The sequence below is a fragment of the Astyanax mexicanus genome, chromosome 4, assembly GCF_023375975.1.
Source record: "Astyanax mexicanus isolate ESR-SI-001 chromosome 4, AstMex3_surface, whole genome shotgun sequence".
Lineage (NCBI taxonomy): Eukaryota > Metazoa > Chordata > Actinopteri > Characiformes > Acestrorhamphidae > Astyanax > Astyanax mexicanus.
In genome coordinates, this window is record NC_064411.1 from 54,455,128 (window position 1) to 54,480,126 (window position 24,999).

At 37.2% G+C, this 24,999-nt stretch overlaps 1 protein-coding gene across 1 annotated transcript in view; it reads right to left on the reverse strand.

Annotated features, from left to right (window-relative positions):
- Positions 1-24,308, reverse strand: part of nyap2b (neuronal tyrosine-phosphorylated phosphoinositide-3-kinase adaptor 2b) — a 56,033-nt gene extending 31,725 nt beyond the window's left edge. The window contains exons 1-3 of the mRNA XM_022678625.2: positions 23,517-24,308; positions 14,054-14,253; positions 1,568-1,863 (exon numbers count right to left, since the gene is read on the reverse strand). Coding sequence (XP_022534346.2) covers positions 1,568-1,863; positions 14,054-14,235 — 478 coding nt within the window. The 5' untranslated portion in view covers positions 14,236-14,253; positions 23,517-24,308. The remainder of the gene's footprint in view (positions 1-1,567; positions 1,864-14,053; positions 14,254-23,516) is intronic.
- Between the last annotated feature and the right edge of the window lie 691 nt (positions 24,309-24,999).

The following is a 24,999-nucleotide window of genomic DNA, read 5'->3' on the forward strand; positions in this document are numbered from 1 at the left end:
CTTAACCCCCGTCTAGGAATCACTGACTGTGGTTCAACACTTCAGATTCTCACTTTATATTTTAAAGTAGTTTAAAGTAGTATATAACATAGTAAGATTCATCTAAAACATTTTTTTAACAACTTTTACATTTATTTTACAATTCCACTTTATAAACTACAGTATAATGGCATAGATACTGCAAAAGCACAAAACACATCCATCAAAATTACAACACAGGCGCAGCAAATAGAAAAACGCGCTGCAAATACAACCACAACACAACGGAAGTGAGTCACAACACAACAGAATTTTCCCGGGGGACCTTAAAAGATGCTGTACCAGCTGTATACAAAGGACCATAAGTGGCAAACAAGCTTCTGAAAAGTAAGTTATGTTTATTACCTGTGATTACCACGGTTGTGTGCATATTATTAAAAGTTCTGCTTCACAAAACAGTGAAGTCCGAGACGTTACTGAAGACGCAGCTTAGCTGGTACAGCATCTTTTAAGGTCCCCTGGGAAAATTCCGTTGTGTTGTGACTCACTTCTGTTGTGTTGTGGTTCTATTTGCAGCGCGTTTTTCTATTTGCAGCGCGTTTTTCTATTTGCAGCGCATTTTTCTATTTGCAGCGCGTTTTTCTATTTGCAGCGCCTGTGTTGTAATTTTGATGGATGTGTTTTGTGCTTTTGCAGCGCTTTTCAATTTGCACTGCGTTGGGCTTTCTCGGCCACCGTACATAGATTGTTCAAATACATTTATTTCCAAGAAATTGTTAAGGGTGGCAATAAATGTGGAACTGGTTATTTTTAATAAAAGTAGTCAGGATTTTATTTTTTTTAAGGTTGAGTTGAAGGTTGCTTTTTTTCTATATATATTTTTTGGATCTGGATTTTATATTTGGATTTTCTTTAATAGATTCTAACACTTAACCTAAAAGCTGCCCGTAGCTTAACTCTTTCAGACCTGAAATATCTCTAGTGATGGAAAGAAAATATTAAGAATGCTTATTTTTTGTCTGTAATGCACTGAAAATTATTAGAATATTATTGTAGAATTTTAGTAATATTCTACTATGAAATGTATACAGAAAATAAATCCTATTAACTAAAATATTGAATAGTTGTTTTATTTTCATTGCATCAGAAGCCTGTGTGTAAAATGTTATAATTAATAATGACCTTTTTATTTCATAAACCGTCCCTACACAGTAAAAAAAAAACATGATTAAAAAGTGTTAAAATCGTAAGTTAGTAGTAATTAGCTGTTTCTTTGCCTTCATTTGCTCTAGTACTACTGTTTTTCCAGTGTTTTTGCAGTGGGCGGGGCAAAGTTACTGTTTTATTTGTTTATAAAGTTGTTCATTGGCTGGTTCATGCTCCAATTTGATGGAAATTATCTCTAAAATAGTGTTAATAGTGTTGTGTGCAAGAAAAGATTTTATAATAAAGAAAATACATGATGCCTATTGTAATGGATGCAGGGTCTGAAAGGGTTAAATTGCAAATGGCAATCACAGGGGCCCAAGCACCAAGTTTTTAAGGCCTTTTTAATGTTAAGCTTGCAGTTTAAAGAGGTTTAACTCACCGTCACACCTGTCGGGGTCTCCGCCCCTGCAGGGGGAGCTGCTGAAGTCCACAGAGTCGGAGGAGATGCTGAGTTTGGTGTTGGGGTCACGGCGAGGTTTGGGCGGAGGCAGTTTGCGGGAGGTGGGGCTGCCCTCTTCCTCTCCGCCCCCGACGGAGTGCAGGGACTGGGAGCGGACGGCGAATCCGGCGCTGCAGAGCTGGGGATGCTGGGGGGACACTCGCTCGGCGGGGGCCGGCATGGTCCCGGAGGCCATACGCAGGTGCTTCACCTCCGCTGGAACCTCCTCACCTGTCCTAAAGGTGAAAAAAAAGGAAATCAGACAATATGCTTTAACTTTGTTAATATTTCTAAATAACTCACACAAGCGGTTTCACTTTATAATCAGTGAATGTGTAGATACACATTTACAATCCATGTAATAACAGTGTAATAATGGGTAAAGTATGCATTGTTATAGATGTTGTTTTTTTAGTTATACAGGTCATAAAATTATTGTATTTTTGCACATAAATATAAGGTGCACTATCAATAAACGTCTATTTTCTGGTCTATTTTCATACATAAGTCGCAACATGCAACACTAATAAGGAACAGGGGTGTTGCCATGTTTTCCTTTTAATTCAGCAGGTCTTGCCACTGGCTGACAAGACGTGTAAAGTTAAGCTAAGCTAAGCTAAGCTAAGTTAAGTTAACAAAACTATAATTCTTTAAAAAAAAAAATATTTTAAAGTCAAACGAGTGCTGTATGTCAATCTACATTTTTGTCCCGAAAACTGTTAATTTGGATGAGTAAAATGCTCCGGTTTATTTACAGTAAGCTTAGATTTGCAGATTTCAACTAAGGCTGGGTGCAGCAGCATTAGCATTAGCATTAGCGGCTAACCATTAGTGTTAGCTGTGTTTAGCAGCTAATGCTGCCTGACAGTGACACTCTGAGGAACTTGTTTTAACACTGTAAATGTGCAGGCTACAGTCTGATAATACTCGCCTCTGAATGGAGAAGGAGCTAGCACTTAGTGCGGTTAGCGACTAATGCTAATACTGCTCCAGCAGTGCTAGCTGGGGTTAGCAGCATGCTACAGGCCAATAATACTCACTTCTGAATGGCGAAAGAGGTAGCGCTTAGCACAGTTAGCGGTTAATGCTAATACTGCTCCAGCAGGGCTAGCCGTGGTTAGCAGCAGGCTAGAGGTAATTAATACTCAATTCTGAATGGCAAAAGAGCTAGTGCTTAGCGCAGTTAGTGGCTAATGCTAATACTGCTCCAGCAGGGCTATCCAGGGTTAGCAGCAGGCTACAGGTCATTAAAACTCACCTCTGAATGGTGAAAGAGCTAGTGCTTAGCGTGGCTAGTGGCTAATTCTAATGCTGTTCCAGCAGTGCTAGTCGGTCTCGGTGCTAAACTGAAACTCCTGTATAACTCTGTACTTCAGTAAAGTGGCTTTATTGCTACTTAATACCTGACTGGTAGAATTCATACATAAGGAGCACTGGATTATAAGAGACACACTGATGATTTTTAGGAAAATTAAAGGATTTTAAATGTGCCTTATAGTGCATTTTGTTCAATAGATTAATCGTTATTCAATGCATTATCTGAAATTTCAATTTAACACTGAAATCTCCTGATTTTATTCACAATAAGAGAAAAACTCGAGCACTCTGGCAAGGCCGGAGCGTCCCCCGGTGCACTAAAGCTCTAAAATCAGGCCAGTCAACCGCTAAAAGAAATCAATTCACGCCGAGCCGAAGCCTTTCACTCTGCGTTTGTGTCTGCGAGTGCAGCCGCAGCCGGGGTTAAACACTAATCGATGCTTCTGACTGAGCCCTTCTTTCAGATGAGTAATTCCAGCATGCTATTCATTAGCACAAAGCTACTGATGACCAACAAACACACACACAAAAACACACACACACACACTGTGTGGTGCATAAACACAAAGAGGCAATTGCTTACATACAGTCTGTTAAAGCAGTGGGTGGTTTGTTGAGTCTTGGAGACCCTTTGTTTTAAAAAAAGTTTTTAGTTTAGTTATTCTATCCCACCCACATGCTTCTGAAAACTGCTAAAACACTAAACTCTGTTGTCTGAACCAAATGAATCCAATTTATTGAAATGGTCACACTTTTGACCTGATTTTTTACTATAACTATAAAGTTAATCAGTAATTTCTATTCATTTTCACAGGCTCTGTGTAGCATTTTTTGTAGAGTTTTAATGATAAATGATAAAATTGCCAATTTGCATTAATATTAGGTGCATTAAGTTAACAGTAGTTGGTTATTCCGGTCTGTAATTTTCTCGGGGGAGGAGGAACTCTCAACATACTCTCAAACTGGGGCTCCATTCAACATTTTAATGGCATAAATCATCCTGTTCAGTCTAGATTTAGATTTAGACCTAGATCTAGATGCAACCATCCCATAATAGTTGATGTTGCCTCACTGTAGATTTCAATTATGCTGCTTTTTCTTATTATAGCTGCTGCAGCTTTAAGCGTTAAGCTTAGAATCTCTATTTTCACCTGGTTAGACACATTAAATAAATAAATAATGAAAAGCACAAAAGGTAGCAAATGTGAAACACAGTCTCAACTTAAACACAGCAACTCAAACTTAATCACACTTGTGGCTTAATGATGTGAAGACACCAATATAATCCAGTACAAGGAGCTCTGGTCATTGAGATTTCACTAAAGACAGACACAATCAGAAAGGAAGAGGAAGAATATCTAAGGTGCTGCTAACAAGTTGATATGCTATGTTGTTGGTTGCTATGTGGTTGTTATGATGTAACAAGTGGCTGCTAGGGTGCGTAGGTAGCTAGGTGGTTGCTTTGGAATCTCACCTGGTAGCAAGGATGTTTCTAGAGTACTTGGATATAAAAAGTATGAGGGATGAGTACTAGCAAAAATTAATAATTTCAGTATATTTTCAGTATATTTCCACCAAAATAGCTCTAAATCCAACAAGGCATGAACTATACAAGACCTGTGAAGGAACAAACATAATAATATAATCTACATAAAGTTCTAAAAGGCTGTTATGGTTGTTATGATGTAACACATGGCTGCTAGGTTGGTTAGGTAGCTAGGTGGTTCCTTTGGAATCTCACATAGTTGCACGGATGCTTTTAGAGCATATGGTGTGCATAGAAAGTTATAGACATAAAAAGTATGAAGGGGTGAGTACTAAAGAAAATCAATAATTTCAGTATATTTTCAGTATATTTTCACCAAAATAGCACTAAATCCAACATGGACTCTATAAGACGTCTTAAGGTAGAAAAAATGAGAATGTCATCAATGTAGGTTCTGTAGGAGCATCAATAAGACTTGGCACCGTGACTCGCTGTTGCTGGTTAACCAACGCAGCACCTGTAAAACATCAAAGGCAGCCGCCGGCTTCCTTTTATTACCTGAGCATACGTCTGCACACACACACACACACACACAGGGCCTCACAGCTGCTGAACAGCAGGAGTCTGGAGAGCCGGGTTCATTGGTCAGGGGTTTAACTTTGCCTAGCAACAGGGTACCCACGCAACACAGACACCAAATCTGCTGCTACTGCTGCTGCTCCCAACAACCAGTCCACACACACACACACACACACACACACACACACACACACACATGACGGCTGAGGCATTAAGCCCTCATTAGCAGAAAGAGCAGGGTGCTGGGGCAGCTGTCTGCGCTGCATGCTCCTGATCACGCCCAGAACCGACAACCAAAAACTCTGCCAGACACTGTCTCCAGCCAGCCTCGCCGCCACCACACTGCAGCCTCAGCCAAATACAGCACTCCAGAGATCCACCAGAACCGACGCTGAGCGCTTCAACAATGCAGTGATGTCAAAAAGATGCTTTAAACTAGTGAATGCTTTTTTTTCGTAAGTAATAATAAGTGATAATCAAATGTACAGGAGTTGGACAATGAAACTGAAACACCTGTTTTTTTTTTATACAATCCGGGTTAGCACCCGAACATCCCTTTCAGACAGCTTCCTCTTACAGCATCCACAGTTAATCCTGTTGGATGTGGTTGGTCCTTCTTGGTGGTATGCTGACATTACCCTGGATACCGTGGCTCTTGATGCATCACAAAGACTTGCTGTCTTGGTCGCAGATGCTCCAGCAAGACGTGCACCAACAATTTGTCCTCTTTTGAACTCTGGTATGTCACCCATAATGTTGTGTGCATTGTAATATTTAGAGCAGAACTGTGCTCTTACCCTGCTAATTGAACCTTCACACTCTTACAGCTCTTACTGGTGCAATAATGTGCAATTAATGAAGATTGGCCACCAGGCTGCTCCAATTTAGCATGAAACCAAAAATCCCACACTAAAATGATGACAGGTGTTTCAGTTTCATTGTCCAACCCCTGTAGATTTACAAACATACATACTTCCACAGACAAGTACAGTACAATTAACCCAGGAGAGAACATGGAAACTCCACTCAGATAGGGACTTGAACCCAAGACCCATAACCCCTAATCCACCATGAGGCCTGTTACTGATCTATTAGTTGAAGCTGTATAACAGTAAAACTCTCCACTATCAGCCTCAGATAAAACAAAAGGGCTAGACATGAGCTGCCAGTCTGCCAGGTTGGGAACAGGTGTGTGTGTGAGTGTGTGTGTGTGAGTGTGTGTGTGTGTGTGTGTGTGTGTGTGTGTGTGTGTGTGTGTGTGTGAGAGAGAGAGCAGAGTGTTTTATTAATAAGACTGTGTCGGCTCAGAAAAGCAGTGAGGTGCTGCAGAACAGGTGCAGCGACGGCTAACAGCCGACCTGCGGTCCAGGATTCAGTTCTCTGCGTTATACTGTACTTAAATACTACATAACTCAAATACTACATAACTCAAATACTACATAACTCAAATACTACAAAACTCACATACTATATAACTTAAATACTATATAACTTAAATACTACACAACTTAAATACTACCTTAATTCTACAAAACTCACATACTACATAACTTAAACACTACATAACTCAAACACTACATAACTCAAATACTACATAACTCAAATACAACATAACTCAAATACTACATAACTCAAATACTACAAAACTCACATACTACATAACTTAAACACTACATAACTTAAATACTACATAACTCAAATACTACATAACTTAAATACTACATAGCTTAAATTCTACCTTAATTCTACAAAACTCACATACTACATAACTTGAACACTACATAACTCAAATACTACATAACTCAAATACAACATAACTCAAATACTACCTCAATACTACATAACTCAATTACTACATAACTCAAATACTACATAACTTAAATATTACATAACTCAAATATCACATAACTCGAATACAACAAACTCAAATACTGCATAAATACAACATAACTTAAATACATAATAACTCAAATACTATTTAAATTAAACAAAACTCAAATACCACATAAATACAACATAACTCAAGTACTACATAACTCACTTACAACCTAACTCAAATACTACCTACATACTACACAACTCACATACAACCTAATTCAAATACTGCATAAATACAACACAACTTAAATACTGCATTAATACAAAGTCATTCAAATACTACACAACTTAAATATTACCTAAATACTACATAACTAATATACTACATAACTCAAGTACTACATAAATGCAACAAAACTAAAATACAATATAAATCAAATACTACTAAATACAACATAACTCAAATACTAAATAACTCAAATATTACTTAAATACAACATAACTCAAATACTACATAAATGCAATTTGACCCCATATTACTAAATGAATACTGAATAATTAAAATTCTACATGAATACAGCATAATTCAAATACTGCATAGATACAACATAACTCAAATACTACATATTGTAACTCAAATACTACATAAAGACAATATTATTCAAACACTACATAACTTAAATACTACATAAATACAACATAACTCAAATACTATATAACTCAAATACTACGTAAATACAACATAACTCACATACTGCATAGCTCAAATACTACATAAATACTACATAACTCAAAAACTACCTAAATACTACATAACTCAAATACTACATGAATAAAACATAAATCAAATATTACATAAACACAACATAAACCAAATTCCACATGAATATAACCTAACTCAACTATAACATGAGATGAATACAGTAAAACTCAGATACAGCATAACTCATGTTGTGATCATGTGACTGAGAGCATGGGTAAATTTGCCATGCTCTCCTGGAGACACAGCCGTCCCTCCAATGGGACGCAGTAAAGTGAGGGAAGACCCGCCTCTTTCCAGTAAATTGAGCAATCTGATTGGCTCTTGGCTGCTCCAGCTGTCACCAGGCAGAACAATCCCCTGCTGTCAGCACTCTAACACTTCCTGTCTAACTCACACTGCAGATCTATCTACCTCTCTCTCTTTCTTTCTTTCTGTTTACTCTCATTTTTTGTCTCTCTCTCACTTTCTCTCATTCCATACTCCATCTCTCTCTCTTTTTCATTTTTTCTCTCTTAAATCTCCATATGCATCTTTTTCTCATTCTTTTCTCTTTCAGTCTCTCTCTCTTTCTCTGTACCTCTCTCTATCTCCTTATTTGCTCTCTCCCTCTCTCTCTCTCTCTCTTTCTCTTTCTCAGTCTCTTTTATTCACCCTCTTACTCTGGACCTCTCCCTATTGCCTTCTTTTTATTCTCTCTTTCTCCCTCTCTCTTTCATTCACTTTCTCTTTCAGTCTCTTTTATTCACTCTCTCTGTACCTTTCTATCTATCACCCTTTTTCTACTCTCTCTTTCTCTCTCTTTCATTCTCTCTTTCTCCCTCTCTCAGTCAGCATCTTTCTTCTTTTTACTCTCTCTTTCAGTATCTATCCATTTGATTATCTCTCTTTCTCCCTTTTATTCGCTCTCTCTCTTTCTTTCTCAGTACCTCTCTTTATATCCTTCTTTTTACTTCCTCTCTCTCTCTCTCCGTCTCTCTCTCTCTCTCTCTCTCTCTCTCTCTTTCTCTAAATTGGGTCGTACGATTGACCCACTTCTTCTCCTCATGAAAAATCCAGATTTTTTTTTTCTCCTTCAAGCCGCGGCGTATGAATATTTAACTCCAGCAACAGCTGAGAAGACGAGCAGAGAGAGAAAGAGAGAGAGAGAGAGAGAGAGAAAGAGAGAGAGAGAGAGAGAGAGAGAGAGAGAGAGAGAGATCACTCACAAGCCCGGCACGTGAGAAGGTTCTAGATAACAGAACGTCCTCAGAGGGGATGGTTGAAGGGATGGTGTAGGTAGATGTAGAGATGCTGACAGAGATACTGAGCTGCTGTACTGTGTGTTCTGCTGTACTGTGGTTGGTGTGGTGTAGCGGATAACACCACCACCAGCTATCAGAGTCTGGGGTTCAATTCCTGGTCTGGGTGACTATAGTGCTCTACTGTATGCTTGTCAGCTAAATGCTATAAATGTAAATGTACTGTTGGTCTACATCATAACTAAACCTCACAACTCAGAAATGGTTAATTAATACATTTATTGGAGTATTATTGTAATTTATATGAATGTAAGTAAGCCATGCTATTGTTGAGGGACAAGTTTAAAGTCCTAGTTATGGCTATTAACAAGAATGAATAACAATGACATGAAAATTGTAGATGTAAACCACATATACTGCTTTATTTAGGCCTGAAAACACTGTTTTCATTGGTTTGCTTGCTGTATAAATGTATAAACTTGGAAAAATATATGTTTTTGGGTTGAAATTTGATGTAAATAACACAGTTCTGAGGTTTTGATGGGTAAGACATGGCTGCAGAGAAAAAGCAGATGTGACCAACTATCCCAATTGGGCCTAAAAATCACTGCTTGTATTGGTTTGACTCCTACAAAGTCTAGAAACTTTGCAATAAGTATGTTTTGGGGACAAATCACATATATTTGGCCTAAAAAGTTTGATTTCCATTGGTTTTCTTTTCTGGGAGGTCTATAAACTTCTAAACTATAATGTAAAAAACTCAACATAACAGGACATTGCCATGATGGCAATGAAATTGCATCTTTAAAAAAAACAGCTTTAAAAAAAGCTGTCAAAATTGGATCTTAAAGGAAGGTTTTTCATTGTTTTTCTTCAGTAACAGCTTTAGTAACTTTGGAAAATTTAAAGTAAAAGACTGTAATGTCTGCAAACTTTGCAGAGTGAATGGTTTTGGGTAAAATCAGTGATTTACAGCTCAGTTCAGTTTCTGAATCAGTTTCTCTGATTTTGCTATTTATAGGTTTATGTTTGAGTAAAATGAACATTGTTTTATTCTATAAACTACAGAATTCTATAAACTAGAAATGGCTGAAATAATAAAAATGATGCAGAGCTCAAATATTCAGACCTCAAATAATGCAAAGAAAACAAGTTCATATTCATATCAAGTTTTAAGAGTCAGAAATCAATATTTGGTGGAATAACTCTGGTGGTTTTTAATCACAGTTTTTAATCATGCATCTTGGTATCATGTTCTCCTCCACCAGTCTTACACACTGCTTTTGGATAACTTCAAGCAGCTTAGCTTCAGGTTTGATGGCTTGTGATCATCCATCTTCTTATTGGTTATATTCCAGAGGTTTTTAATTTGGTAAAAATCAAAGAAACTCTTATTTTTTACAGAGCTGTATGTTTGAGGTATTGTCTCTAATAGTGTGGTTTTACAGTGTTTATGAAACCAAAATCACTTAAACACTGAATAATGGATCACAGACAACATCCCAATGAAATATATTAGCGCTGTACAGCCGGAAACATGTATTGTTTGGGATTATTTTCTGGTTAAAGTTACTCCAGCCGCTATATCTCTCTCAGTAATGCACTTGCTGGCAGAGCGTGGCTCGCTCTCAGCTGGGTGATGACGTAACTCTGAGCTTTCGAGGAATCCTTCCTCCCTCACCGCCGCTCTGAACTCAACACTCAGCTTCACACATTTACTGTTCACTCATTTTATATATTTCCTGCCTTTAATGAAGTCCAACAGCATGATTACATAACCTTATACATCAATATCTTACATTATATACATTATATATGAGTTACTGAATCGCTTACATGTGGTATATTCCCCCGACTCTGTGCCATTTCAGTCCCCAGGAAATTACATGTATAAATGTGCACACAAAATAACTTTAAAATACATATTATTAATAAGCATAGTGTTTTGTATGATGACCTAGTTGCAAAAGTAAGATATGTAATTAAAAACATTAATAAAAACTACTTAAAACACTGAAAAAACTGCATTTTTACCTGTCCCCCTCTCTCTAACTATAAACTTTACCATGAAAAATAATTATTAAAACCCTTCAGAGATGTAATTTTGTCCCATCTATGCTCTAAAATATATATTTTTATAATAAATCCATAATATTTAAGTAAAAAATACCCTTTTTAATTGTGTCCCTGTTGTGTTTCACTCAGTCCTGTTACCCACACTGTAACACATTAACCATTCTAAAAAAACATCTGGAACATTCTACAACAGGAAGTGACATCAGCTGGTACTTCTGAAGATCATGGGAAGATCAAAGTTATTCTGTATATTTGACCTTATTGTAACTCTGACTGAGGAGGAGCTCAATCATAACACTCAGTCCTGTTACCTAAATTATTTTTTATTAAGCTAATTGGTTTATTTTTAAAATACAATTTTTGTGAAAATCAGAATGTGCTCATTGTCCTCTTGCTATTAGCATAGCCGCCATTTAGCTATTTTTCATGTTTTTGCTTATTCTATGCTAAAATCTCAGTCCTGGTACTTTCAGTCCTGTTACTCGTAAAAACATAAAAAGTAACAGGAGTGAGTTCCAGTAAAAGGACTGAGTGCTAGTAACAGGAGTAAATGCCAGTAACAGGAATGAGTGCCAGTAACAGAAGTGATTTCTAGTAACAGGAGTGATTTCCAGAAAGAGGAGTGCCATAAACAGGAGTGAGTTCAAGTAACAGGATTGAGTGCCAGTAATAGGAGTGAGTGCCAGTAACAAGAGTGAGTTCCAGAAACAGGAGTAAGTATCAGTAACAGGAGTGAGTTCCACTGACAGGAGTGAGTGCCAGTAACAAGAGTGACTGACCGTAACAGTAGTGAGTGTCAGTAACAGGAGTGAGTGCCAGTAACAGGAGTGAGTGCCAGTAACAGGAGTGACTGACCGTAACAGTAGTGAGTGTCAGTAACAGGAGTGAGTGCCAGTAACAGGAGTGACTGACCGTAACAGTAGTGAGTGTCAGTAACAGGAGTGAGTGCCAGAGGAAGGAGAGAGTACCAGTAACAGGACTGAGTTCCAGTAACAGGAATGAGAGCAAGTAATAGGAATGAGTTCCAGTAACAGGAATGAGTGCCAGAAAACAGTAATAAGTTCCTTTAACACGACTGAGTTCTAGTAACAGGAATAAGTGCAAGTAACAGGAGTGAGTTCTAGTAACAGGAGTGCTTTCCAGCAACACAAGTGAGTGTCAGTAACAGTAGTGAGTGCCAGTAACAGGAGTGAGGGCCAGTAACATGTATGTTTAATAGTGAACGTAAGAGCTTTCGCACAGGCACAACGCATTAAAGGATTTACACACTGCTTTTGGATAACTTTATGCTGCTTTACTACTGGTGTAAATATTCAAGCAGTTCAGTTTGGTGGTTTGATGGTTTGTGATCATCCATCTTCCTCTTGATTATATTCCAGAGGTTTTCAATTTGGTAAAATCAAAGAAACTCATCGTTTTTAAGTGCTCTCTTATTTTATTTTTCAGAGCTGAATGAAGCTTCTTTACATTCCTACAATTAACTTTCTGAACGAACACAATAATAGAAACAGAGGAGGGACAGGTATTATTAATGTTCCTGCAAATGTTCACCCTTTTCACGTTTCACACTCACGACCTTGGCGTCCAGCACCAAGGACAAAAACGACAAAAACGAGTGGTGAACGAGAGCGAGGCCTAAATATGTCCAACTCTGAAAAATTAATCAACCCCCAATCCAAGGAGAGGGGGGCAAATCCGACCACTCTGTGGAACCATGCCAAAGCCAGGGGGAAACTAGCTGTTAGCTTATAGTGGTCATCTGTTCATCTGTATGTGTGTGTGTGTGTGTGTGCGTGTTGGTAATGCATTTGTAGAGAAGTGAAAATAATATGGGCATTGTCCTACTATTCCATTAGGACAATGCTTGTCCACATACTGCTACATTTTGCACCAGGAGTAAAGCAGCATAAAGTTATCCAAAATCAGTGTGTAAGACTGGTGGAGGAGAACATGATGCCAAGATGCATAAAAATTGTAATTAAAAACCATCAGGGTTATTCCACCAAATATTGATTATTTCTGAACTCTTAAAAACTCTTTATGAATATGAACTTGATTTATTATTTGCATTATTTGAGGTCTGAAAGCTCTGTATCTTTTTTATTTTTATTTTTATTTATTTTTTTTATGCTCTAAATGACAATATTTTTATTTGGAATTTGGGAGAAATGATGTCTGTAGTTTATAGAATAAAACAACAATGTTAATTTTACTCAAACATAAACCTATAAATAACAAAATCAGAGAAACTGATTGAGAAACTGAAGTGATTAAAAACTCCAGCAGCACTGCCGCATCTGATTCAGTGGCTGTTCACACTCTCGACATTTATTTCTGTCAAGAGCTGCATTATGTTTTCCCACAATATCTTGTATTGATTGCTATTTTAGCTGTTTTAGCAATGTTCTTAGATGTTTTCTCTGCATTATTGATGCATGTAATTCAATAATCTCACCCTTCTGAAATGATTGACCACAGGATGATCAGGTCTTTCCACATGGTTGTTTAACAAATGAGAAGCTACTCCCTGCATCAGTTAGGGTTAAATTTGAACTTGTTGCTACCTGAATGGAAATCTCTCTCAAAAAAAGACTCCATTTCCCAAGATTCACCTGCACTCAACCCTCCGGATATGCCAGATCATGTGACGCATCGGCGTTCCAGCTCCCCATGCTGATTACTCACACCTGGACTATAAGTTTAAATAGCCCCTGCTTTCACTCATTCCTCTCTGGTATTGCCTCTTTTTCTATTTCTACTTCTAACTTGTGTTTCTTTTGTTATTTTACCTTTTGTTTGCGACCCTTTTTGCTTACTCGACCACTTTTTTTGCCTAGCCCATCCTTATTTTGTTAGCTTTTTTGGTGTTGACCTAATTTTGCATGTTTTACCATCCTTTTGCCTTGCCCTTCTTGCCCTGTTGTGGATATATTGTGTATGACCTCACTGCCTGCTCACTCTGGTATATTGTTTGTTTATTGAATTTTTTTTTTGGCCATAATCTTGGTCTATATGTATGCAATAACCAAAAAGCAGTAATTTTTAACTCTCACCACATGTATGTGCCCGTGTGCCACTGTGTAGGCTGTATTTATGGATGTGTACCCATGTGCTTCCTGTGCCCACCTCTAATTCTCGCCCACACTAACCTTTTACCAGCTTCTTCCTGCTTTCTCTTCTTGTCGTTTTTCTCCTGAATGCTGCTCCTGCTCTTCTCATTCCACACGTAGTCCAGCTTGTGCGTGATCAGGCCGTTATACGCTCTCAGACCGCTGTCTTCAACATACTGCAGAAATCTCAGCGTCTTGTCCTCGTTAGCGCTCATCATCATTCATACCAGCCGGGCACTCTGCACACACAGCACCATGCAGTTAATACACAGACACATACTGTATTTATATGGGTACTGGCATTTACACTCACTGGACACTTTATTAGAAACACCTAACTTGAATTTCTACTTGCTGCCCTCTGAACAAGAAATGCTTGCTCTGCATTTTTTTAACTGACTGGCCACTTTATTGGAAACACCAACCCTGGATTTTAAGTCCCTGGCCACTTTGAAAACACCAACTTGAAATACCTGGCCACTTTTTTGGTCCACTTTATTGGAAACACCCTATGCATCTATGCATTTCCACATGCTGGGCACTTTATTAGAAGCACTTGCACTGGATTTACATTCACTGGCCACTTTACTGGAAACCCCTACTCGTATTCATTGACCATTTTACTAGAAAAGCACCTACTCTGCATTTCCATTTATTGGCCACTTTATTGGAAACACGTACTTTGCGTTTTCCCTGGCCACTTTGAACACCAACTTGAAATACCTGGCCACTTTATTGGAAACACAAGCAATAGATATCCACTTATTGGAAACTTTAACCCTGGTATTTGAGTCGCTGGCCACTTTTGACTTACATTTATTGGCCGCTTTATTGGAAACCCCTCTATTAATGCTATTAATTAATTAATTAATTCCACTTTAATGGAAACACCAACCCATGTTCTCCAGTTACTGGCATCTTTGTTGGAAACCCCATATCTATACATTTACATATGTTGGCCAATTTATTGGAAACACCTAACCTGTGTTTTTTTTTACTCTCATGGCCACTTTATTGGAATCCCCTACTCTGCGTATTCACTTATTGACCACTTAACTAGAAAAAACACCTACTCTGCATTTCCATTTATTGGCCACTTTATTGGAAACACGTACATTGCATTTTCACTTGTCGGCCACTTTATCAGAAACCCCTGCTCTACAGTTTTACCAGCTAGGCATCACCAGAAAGACTACAAACAGAGCTAAAAATGAGGTGTTTCCAATAAAGTGGCCAGGCGGGTGTGTATACAGTGTGTGAGTGGAGTCTCTCGGGTCCAGTGCTGAGGTACTCATTGCATCATTACAGCCACCAGACGTTGCATCACTCTCTCTTGAGGGGGAAGTACAGTCACGGTTCGGGGGAAACAGCAGCAGTGCATGCTGGGAAGGTGTGGGTACCGGAACAGAGATAAGAGATAAGAGGCAGGACCGGTTCTGATCCCGCCGGGACCCGTGTTCCTTCCTCGTCCTAGAAGTGACTCTGAATAACCCAGTTGCGCGAGCAGAGCTATTAACGCCGGCCCTCCGCGGATTCTCCCCCGCGTCTCTGCAGATTCTGGGTCAATGAGATTCTGCTGCCAGCGTGAACCGGTTCTCACGCTCAAAACCGTGCAAAATCCATATAAATACCACTAATACACTCGTACTGCATAGTAATTACTTTAATGAATGAATAAAAGTGCTTATATTATATGTATTAAAGAAAAGAACTGCATAGAAATACAGATATTTCATGGGCGCCATTCTATATTTTAGCTTTATACACTGTCCACTTTATTATAAACACCTACCAATATACTCTGTACTGGCACTAATTGGCCAGTTTATTGGAATCACCTACCATGATGTTTCCCTTGAGTGTTACTAAGAGTGAGTCCCCCATGCAAATCAATGTAAGCTCTATATAGATTAGCATAATCAATAGAAAAGCACTGTTTAACTGTTATTACACCATTATTACATAGTAATTGCATTGTACCTATAATATAATTATAATAACTGGTAAATATGTAAGAGAAGTTATTGAAAATCATTATAGTATATAGTAATATATTATAGGATTGCATTTAATTGTAATAACTGGATAATAACCACAAAACATGGAAAATATAAAAAATTCAGATGTTTAATGTATTAATTAATGTATTAATATGACACTGGTCCACTGTTAAGCTTTCTAGCTATGCAAATTCTCGTGTTTTTTGGGGTTTACTTGTGCAAAAATGTGAGTTGTGCAGCATTGCAGTGTATGTACTGAATATAATCTGTATATAGATGAGCATAATCCATAGAATAGCACTGTTTAACTGTTATATATATATATATTATACCACTTAAAAACGATGATTTTCTTTGATTTTACCAAATTGAAAAGCTCTGGAATATAATCAAGAGGAAGATGGATGATCACAAGCCATCAAACCACCAAACTGAACTGCTTAAATTTTTGCACCAGGAGTAAAGCAGCATAAAGTTATCCAAAAGCAGTGTGTAAGACTGGTGGAGGAGAACATGATGCCAAGATGCATGAAAACTGTGATTAAAAACCACCAGGGTTATTCCACCAAATATTGTTTACTGAGTGGTCTCTTAATTTTTTTCAGGTGTGTGTATATATATATATATATATATATATATATATATATATATATATATATATACATATACATATATATTTTATATATTAGTAATTGCACTGTAATTAATAGTAATAAATGGATAATAAGCACAGAACATGGAATGTATTAATAAGTCAGATGTTTAGTTAATGTGACAGTGTGGTCCACTGTTAAGCTTTTTGGTGCTGCATGTGCTTGTGTTTTTGTGCTTACTCGCCACACTGAATTGTGTGTCGTGCAGCGGTGCAGTGTGTGTGTGTGTGTGTATGTGTGTGTGTGTGTGTGTGTGTGTGTGTGTGTAAGCACGATACACATCTGCAGCAGTGTGGAGGGAGAGCCGGTATGTAGGTCAGTGTGAGCAGAGAGGCCCGAGACTGCAAGCATGCTTGTTTATGTGCAGGAGGCAGAGTGTGTGTGTGTGTATGTGTGTGTGTGTGAGGGGGGCTGGGGGGATGGATAAGGGCAGCCAGATGGGAATTACACGGCCATCTCCAAGACCCGCAACTGTGCAGCATCTTCTGCAGCCCTTATCTGCTGTTAACCCCTTAAACAGCTGCTATTCATCTTCACACCCGGCCAAAAGTAACGGGACACCTGCTCATTCATTTCACATTTCTTTTCTACTGAAGTAAAATGCTTTAAAAAGAGTTTATCCTGCTTTTGTTGGAGTAACAGTCTCTACTGTGCAGAGAATAAGGCTTTCTAATAGGGCTTGGGCTCACGTTGCTATGAGGATTTGATTGTATTCAGTGTTAATCTGCTATAGACGGTCCTATTCTATTGGCAATACATCTCTACTGCAAAGACATGATGCTATAAGGGTGTGTGTGTGTGTGTGTGTGTGTGTGTGTGTGCACTTGCACCACTGTGTCAGCAACAATTAGTGCAACTTAATGTTAAGAGCAGTGAACGTTAGATAATAAGTATATTTAATGCTTAATGGTTTAAATGCTAATGCTAATGTTATTACATATTAATTACATTGTAATTAACAGTAAAAAGAATGCATCATATGCATTTAAACATTTTATAAAACAAAAAGCCAGGAGTTTAATACCAATGAATGTAACTTGCATGAACTGTTTATTAGTGTGTGTGCTGTTGCACTGCAATTTACATGCTAATTGCATGTAATTGAATGCAATTAATAGTAATTACTTATTAAGTAGTGTCTATGACGTTACAGATGCTGTTTTTTTTTAAACAGGAGTTTAATTACAATTAATAGAACTTATAGACTTTTTTTATTTATTATACTGCAATAATTACATGTAATTAAACGTAATTGCATATTAAGTAGTGTCAATAATAAAGATAAATAGCATTGTTTATTAAAAACATCTATTATGTCAAATCAAATGCTCGAACACAAGTCTTGTGACTTTTTTAATAGTTTACCTGATGTTGCACTGTTATTTCATATTAATTACATTTTAAGTCATAGTAATTAATGCATTATATGCATCAAAACCTGTTATTATATATAACTTACAAGGGCTGTTTATTATTTGTCTGCAATTACATTGCTATTACATTGTAACTACATAGTAATGAATAGTAATTGCTTATTAAGTGGTGTCTAAGAGGTTATAACTTCAGTTTTCTCACTAAACAAGACACAAGGCACTGTTTACTAATATAATCTATTGTGTAAATTGAGTAAATGACTTGCTAAAACCTAAAGTATGTTGTGTAAATATATTTTTATGATAATATACTGTAATATAAATACTGTATGTAAAAAATACATCACTTAGGGTCTCAGCTGAGCATTTTTTCCTTGTGAATATGGGTTTGGTGGGTGGGGGGTTGCTGAAACTTGATATTATTGGTTAATATGGTTTAGCCCCGAGCTGTAGTGCAAGGTGATGTCATCATAAAATCAAATCATATTTCAGATGCAGCCAGAATCATTATATTTATATTAAATTAGAGTTAGAGTCTGAAAAAACTCAATGCTGCTTTTATATCAGAATATGACACAGTTTGCTTACTATCCCTAACATTTTTAAATATACAGGTAAAATGCATTAGTTTATACATTATTATATATTCATGTTATATACTGTATAAATTACAAATACAAATAACTGTTTAATATCTGAAATAAATAATAATTGAACAGTACTCATTAATAAAATAAAATAATATGGATAAGCACTAACAATTACTGATTATTAACTGAAAAATACTTTACGATAAATGATAAATAGCTAAAAACTACTCATTAATAATTAAACTAAATAAAAAAAAAAATTTTTCTAATGTCTCAAAATAACTAATTATTAACTGATCAATAACTAAACCAAACCTTAATGATAACGGATTAATAACTGAATAATGCAATTTTTTTAATGTTTAATAGAACATAACTTAATGATATATAAAGCAAAAATATGTATTAAAAACTAAACTGATTATAACTCAATTCTAGTTATAACTGATTAATAACTAAACCAAATCTGATTAATTAAAATTTATTAATACCAAAAGAACCAAATGTGGTCTTTTTTTAAGGCATTTATTTAAAAATTACTTAATAATTACTGACTCATACCTAAACCATATCTTAATAATAAATCAATCCATCAATCAACCTTTATTTAAGCTCGGAGTACATTGATAATAGTAATTAAAAACAAATAAGCATTTTAATAAGTTATATACGATATTATAAAAAATATATAAAACAAATAAGGTTAAAAAATTAAGAGACTACAGATGAATAAATAAAATGAAACACATAAAAGAGTGTTTTATGTGTAAATATAAATAAACAATAACTAAAAACAATAAAGGAAAAGAAAGAAATTAAAAAGAATTGTGAAAACACAGCTAAAACAGCTAAAACAAACTAAATTTAACTAAAAAAAATAATAATTAAAAACTACTAAAAGCATACCTTAATAATGCTTAATAAACAATTAATTCTAGTTTATTACTGTTTAAAAATAAAGCAATAACTTAGGGTAAAAAGTGGTTGATAACTAAACTATATCCTAGTTATAACCAAATAATATATTAATTAAACCAAATCTTATTAATTAAAATGTGGCATTAATAAATACAAAATAAATAATAATTAATGATTAATAACTGAGCAATACCTGAGCAGTAATTAATAAGTGATTAATGAGTAAACAGTATGTTAGTAGTAGGTTATTAGTATGAGGATAACTGTAGGTGGTTGTTGTAAGGTGTTAATAAGTAACCTGTGTGTAGTGTGTGTGTAGTGTGTGTGGGGGGGGCAGGTGATGAGGGCCGGATGCTGCAGGTATAATACTGTAATACTGAGGGCTGTTTAGAGTGTCAGTGTTTCAGTGTGTGGGATGCTGCAGTGTTGTCAGCTGTACCCGAGGCATGCAGCTCCCGGGGTGTGTGTGTGTGTGTGTGTGTGTTCCAGCATTCTCCTGATGGCTGCCTGACTTTAAGCCCCCCGAGACGTTTGCTCTCATTAATCCAGTAACCCCCCCCCCCCCACCACCACCACCACCCTGCAGAGCTCTCTCTACACCTCTCTCTCTCTATATATATATATATGTACAAATTCCGAAATAAAAATATTATTATTTAGAGCATTTATTTACAGAAAATGAGAAATGGCTGAAATAACAAAAAAGATGCAGAGCTTTCAGGCCTCAAATAATGCAAAGAAAACAAGTTCATATTCATAAAGTTTTAAGAGTTCAGAAATAATCAATATTTGGTGGAATAACCCTGGTGGTTTTTAATCACAGTTTTTAAATCATGCATCTTGGCATCGTGTTCTCCTCCACCAGTCTTACACACTGCTTTTGGATAACTTTATGCTGCTTTACTCCTGGTGCAGAGATTCAAGCATCTCTCTTTCTTGACCATCTCTCTCACTTTCTCTTTCTCCCTCTCTCTGTCTCTCTCTCTCTCTCTCTAGCTCTATATCATCTCTCTCTTTCTTTTTCTTTCTTTCTCTCTCTCTCTCTCTCTCTCTCTCTCTCTGTCTCTCTCTCTATATGCATAAACATCTCTCTCTGTATATACACCTCCTTTTACAATTCTTCCTACAATCTCTCTCTCTCTCACTTTCTCTTTCTCCCTCTCTCTCTGTCTCTCTCTCTCTCTCTCTAGCTCTATATCATCTCTCTCTTTCTTTTTCTTTCTTTCTCTCTCTCTCTCTCTCTCTGTCTCTCTCTATATGCATAAACATCTCTCTCTGTATATACACCTCCTTTTACAACTCTTCCTACAATCTCTCTCTCTCTTTCTCTCTCTCTCTCTATCTCATTTCTCTCTATATATATATAGCTCTCTAGATCATCTCTCTCTATATATATACTTCTTTAGATCATCTATCTATCTCTCTATACCTTTCTAGATCATCTATCTTTCTCTTTCTCTCTATATATAGCTCTTTAGATCATCTCTCTCTATATATATCTCTAAAGATCATCTCTCTCTATACCTCTATAGATCATCTCTCTCTTTCTTTCTCTCTCTTTATACCTCTCTATATCACCTCTCTCTATATATATATTTCTCTCTAGATCATCTATCTCTCTCTTTCTCTCTATATATACCTCTCTAGATCATCTCTCTCTATATACCTCTCTAGATCATCTATCTCTCTCTTTCTCTCTATATATACCTCTCTAGATCATCTATCTCTCTCTCTATACCTCTTTAGATCATCTCTCTCTATATATACCTCTCTAGATCATCTTTCTATATATATATATACACCTCTGTAGATCATCTCTCTATATATATATATATATATATATATATATATATATATATATATATATATATATATACACACCTCTGTAGATCATCTCTCTATATATACCTCTAAAGATCATCTTTCTATATATATACACCTCTGTAGATCATCTCTCTCTATACCTCTCTAGATCATCTATCTCTAGCTTTCTCTTTATATATATCATCTCTCTATATATATACATCTCTCTAGCTATATAGATCATCTCTCTCTTTCTATCTCTAGATTATCTTGCTCTTTCTTTCTATTTCTCTCTCTCTTTCTCTTTTACCCCTTCACATGTCTTTACCTGCAGCTCTCAGTTCTCCAGATGCTCTGAAGGCTCTCTATAGTTGGAGTAGGTGTTTTACTGTAGCTACGCAACAGTCAGCCCAGCAGCTTTACCAGCATCTGCGTTTTGCAACATCTGCACTTCTGACCTATCAGGCTGAAACACACCTGATGCAGGTAGAGAACAGGTGTGGGAACAGGTGTGCTAGAGCTCACTAACTCCCTCACTAAACTGCACTGGATTCCAGCACCACTAACCTAACTAGAACATTGATAAAGGTTAATAAGGTCAAAAGGGGTTTGTGGTTAAACATGAACCACTTTAATGGATCCAGCCCTGGGCATGTGATTCTAGGAAAGGTTTTGAATTAGATTAGAACTTTTAAATTGCACAGGCATTAGTTAAGCTTTAAAACAGTGATTCATGGGTTCCTTATATGGTTCTTTGCCCAGATTAATATGTTAATAAGTTTAGATTTAGTTTTTGTTCCCTTGAGAACCAAAGAAGAGGAACCTTTGGGTTCCACATTTGGTTCTGTAATGAATGTTTCAATGGGCGGTTTCTCAGATAAATCCAATTAATGCAAATGCTAATGACCTTTTTACAGTGTAAAGAACCTCCAAGATTAAAGGTTCTCTGCATGATGCTACCACTTTTGGAAACCACCTTTGGTTCTCTAAAGAACCTTTCAACGAGCCAATTTCGTACATAATTAATGTGAATTTAAATCCTTTTCATGGTTATAGAACAATTTTACAATTCTACCTATGTAGAACTTCAAAGTTGGCATTTAAAAAGGTTCTTTAAATCATGAAAAGGTTCTTTTATCATGTGTAGGGTCTCCACACTCTCCAAACATCCCTCAAACCTGTATCTTTAGTGATTAAAAAGTAAAAAAAAACTATAGTTTTAAAGTTTTAAGAACCTCTCAGGAATTGTGAGGTTCTACACCACTTAAAAATAGAGGGTATTAAAGGTTCTGTGCATGATTTTACCAATGTTGGGTTCCACCTTTGGTTGTCTAAAGAACCTTTCATGCTGTTCATACTGCTTAATGCTTTGCAAGCCATTTTTGTAAATTTTGTAAGTGCATATATTGCATTGACAACCTTTTTGAGAGTTATAGAACCATATTGTAACAGTTCTCTACTAATTCTAAAGTTACTATAGAGTTATTATACCACACCATGGTTCTGTGCACTCAAGTATGCTTCAACCATGATTCAGAAGTGCTTTTTCACAGTATTTGGCATTCTTAAAAGAAAAGAAACTCTTTATAGTATTGTTTTTAAGAGAGAACCTGTATGTTTTGGGATTAAAAGTCCTAAAAGAACCTATAGTTTTAAAGTTTTAAGAACCTCTCAGGAATTGTAAGGTTCTACACCACTTAAAAATAGAGGGTATTAAAGGTTCTGTGCAATGTTGGGTTCCAAAGTTGGTTCTCTAAAGAGACCTTTAATGCTGTTCATACTGCCTAATGCTTTTTTACAAGCCATTTTTGTAAATTTTGTAAGTGCATAGATTGCATGAACAACCTTTTTGAGAGTTATAGAACCATATTGTAACAGTTCTCTACTTATTCTAAAGTTACTACAGAGTTTTTTTTTTTACCACATTATGGTATTTTTTGCCAGTATTTGGCATTCTTTATGGAAATGAACTATTTGTAGTATTGTTTTTTTAAGAGAGATCTTCATTTTTAAGATTTTTAAGATTTTAAAGGTTCTTTAAATGAGTTCCTGAGTGGTCAATTGAACGGTTGGAAGCTGACCAGCGCCAATCCAGATATCATTGTCAATCAGCAACACTTAATAAACAACTTTTTTTGGAAGCTTTGAAGTAGGCAGGTACTTACTGCTGGCCGTGGTGCACACCTGTCCAGGTGAATCCACTGTGAGTGAACAAGCCGAATCAAAAAATCCTGAGCGTCCAGTTCTAGTCCTGCATGAAGTGCGCTGGCCATTGTAAAGTCCAAGAAGCGACCATTGAAATCCTTTTTTACAGATTCCTGGATCTCGATAAGCCAGGGGAGAGTGCAGCTGGGGCTGAAGTTACCCAGCCCTCAGCACCTTCTCCCCTGAAGACCCTGAAGATCCTGGAGACTCTAAAGATCTTGGAGCAGAACTTACAAGTGCAAGTCCAGCAGATGCTTCCTTCCACATTTGACCTTCCAATCGTTTACGCTAACCATTGGGATGCAAGAGAAAGCATCCTCCAATTCGGTCCCTTCAACCTCGATTCCACTCAATTGAAAACAAGTCGAAAACAAGTCTGATACACTTCCGAGAGTCCAAGAAGAAAAAGTGTGCACTTAATGTCTTCATGAATGCATGCATTGAAACGAAGCCACTTCCCAAAGCTATCCTCTTGCATGCAAGAAGTCCGCAAAACTGGGCATCTCGATTTTTTGGGTTTTTTGGGATGCTCCTCAACGTGTGGATGCCACGGAAGATTAACTAGAGCACCAAAAACACACGCACAAAAAAAAAACATGCCTCTATCTCTCCTCCTTTCCTCCTCCCTCCATCCCTCCTCCCTTCTTTCCCCTCTTCGGCTCCTCTGCTGCTCGTTCGCCCATTCGCTGCTTGCCCACGACTTCCAAAGCCTTCAGAACCGCGGACAGCTCCCTCTCCTCCCTGTGCTTCTCGCTGTGTTGTTGTTGTGAACAGGCTGTGGAGCTGTAGTAAAAGGGGCGGGGCTTATCCCACATGTCAATCACAAGCCGGTGGGCGTTCCCCAAGGTTGATAAACACTGCCAGGGTGTGACCTCATTAGACTCTGCTCTGGCGAGTGCGAGAGCCAGCGAGAGCTTTTGAGAGCCACTCCCAAATCTTTTTAGGCTCTGTGTGTAGCAAGTAAACAAGAGTACAAGGGGGAAAATAGAAAGGTACTTCTCATATGTCTGTTTTGTCTTTAAATCAAGATCACACACACTCACACTCATTCTCTTCCCTCTTTTATCCCTCGCTCTCTAACCGTAAAACTGGATTTTGACTTGGGATTCGCTTTAGTTGGTGTTTTACGGCTTTTTCGTGCATGCGGCAAACTGGCGAACTTGCGATCCAGGTCAATTGAGGCTTCAATGCTTTAAAATCGATGCTTTAAAACAATGTAAGATAAAAGATAAGAGAAGTGTTGCAGAGTCTGTGAGGAGGTTTGTTTACTTGAAAGTAAGGCAGGAGGTGGGAAAAAAAGGGGGAGGTCTCGTAGGTTGCGAGAGTAGGGGAAGGGGGGGCTAGGGATAGGGATAGGGCTTGGGCTTTTGCGCGAGGGCTTGAGCGCGAGGGCTTGGGCGCGAGGGCTTGTTCAGATGGATTATCGCTGTCGACACAAAAGGA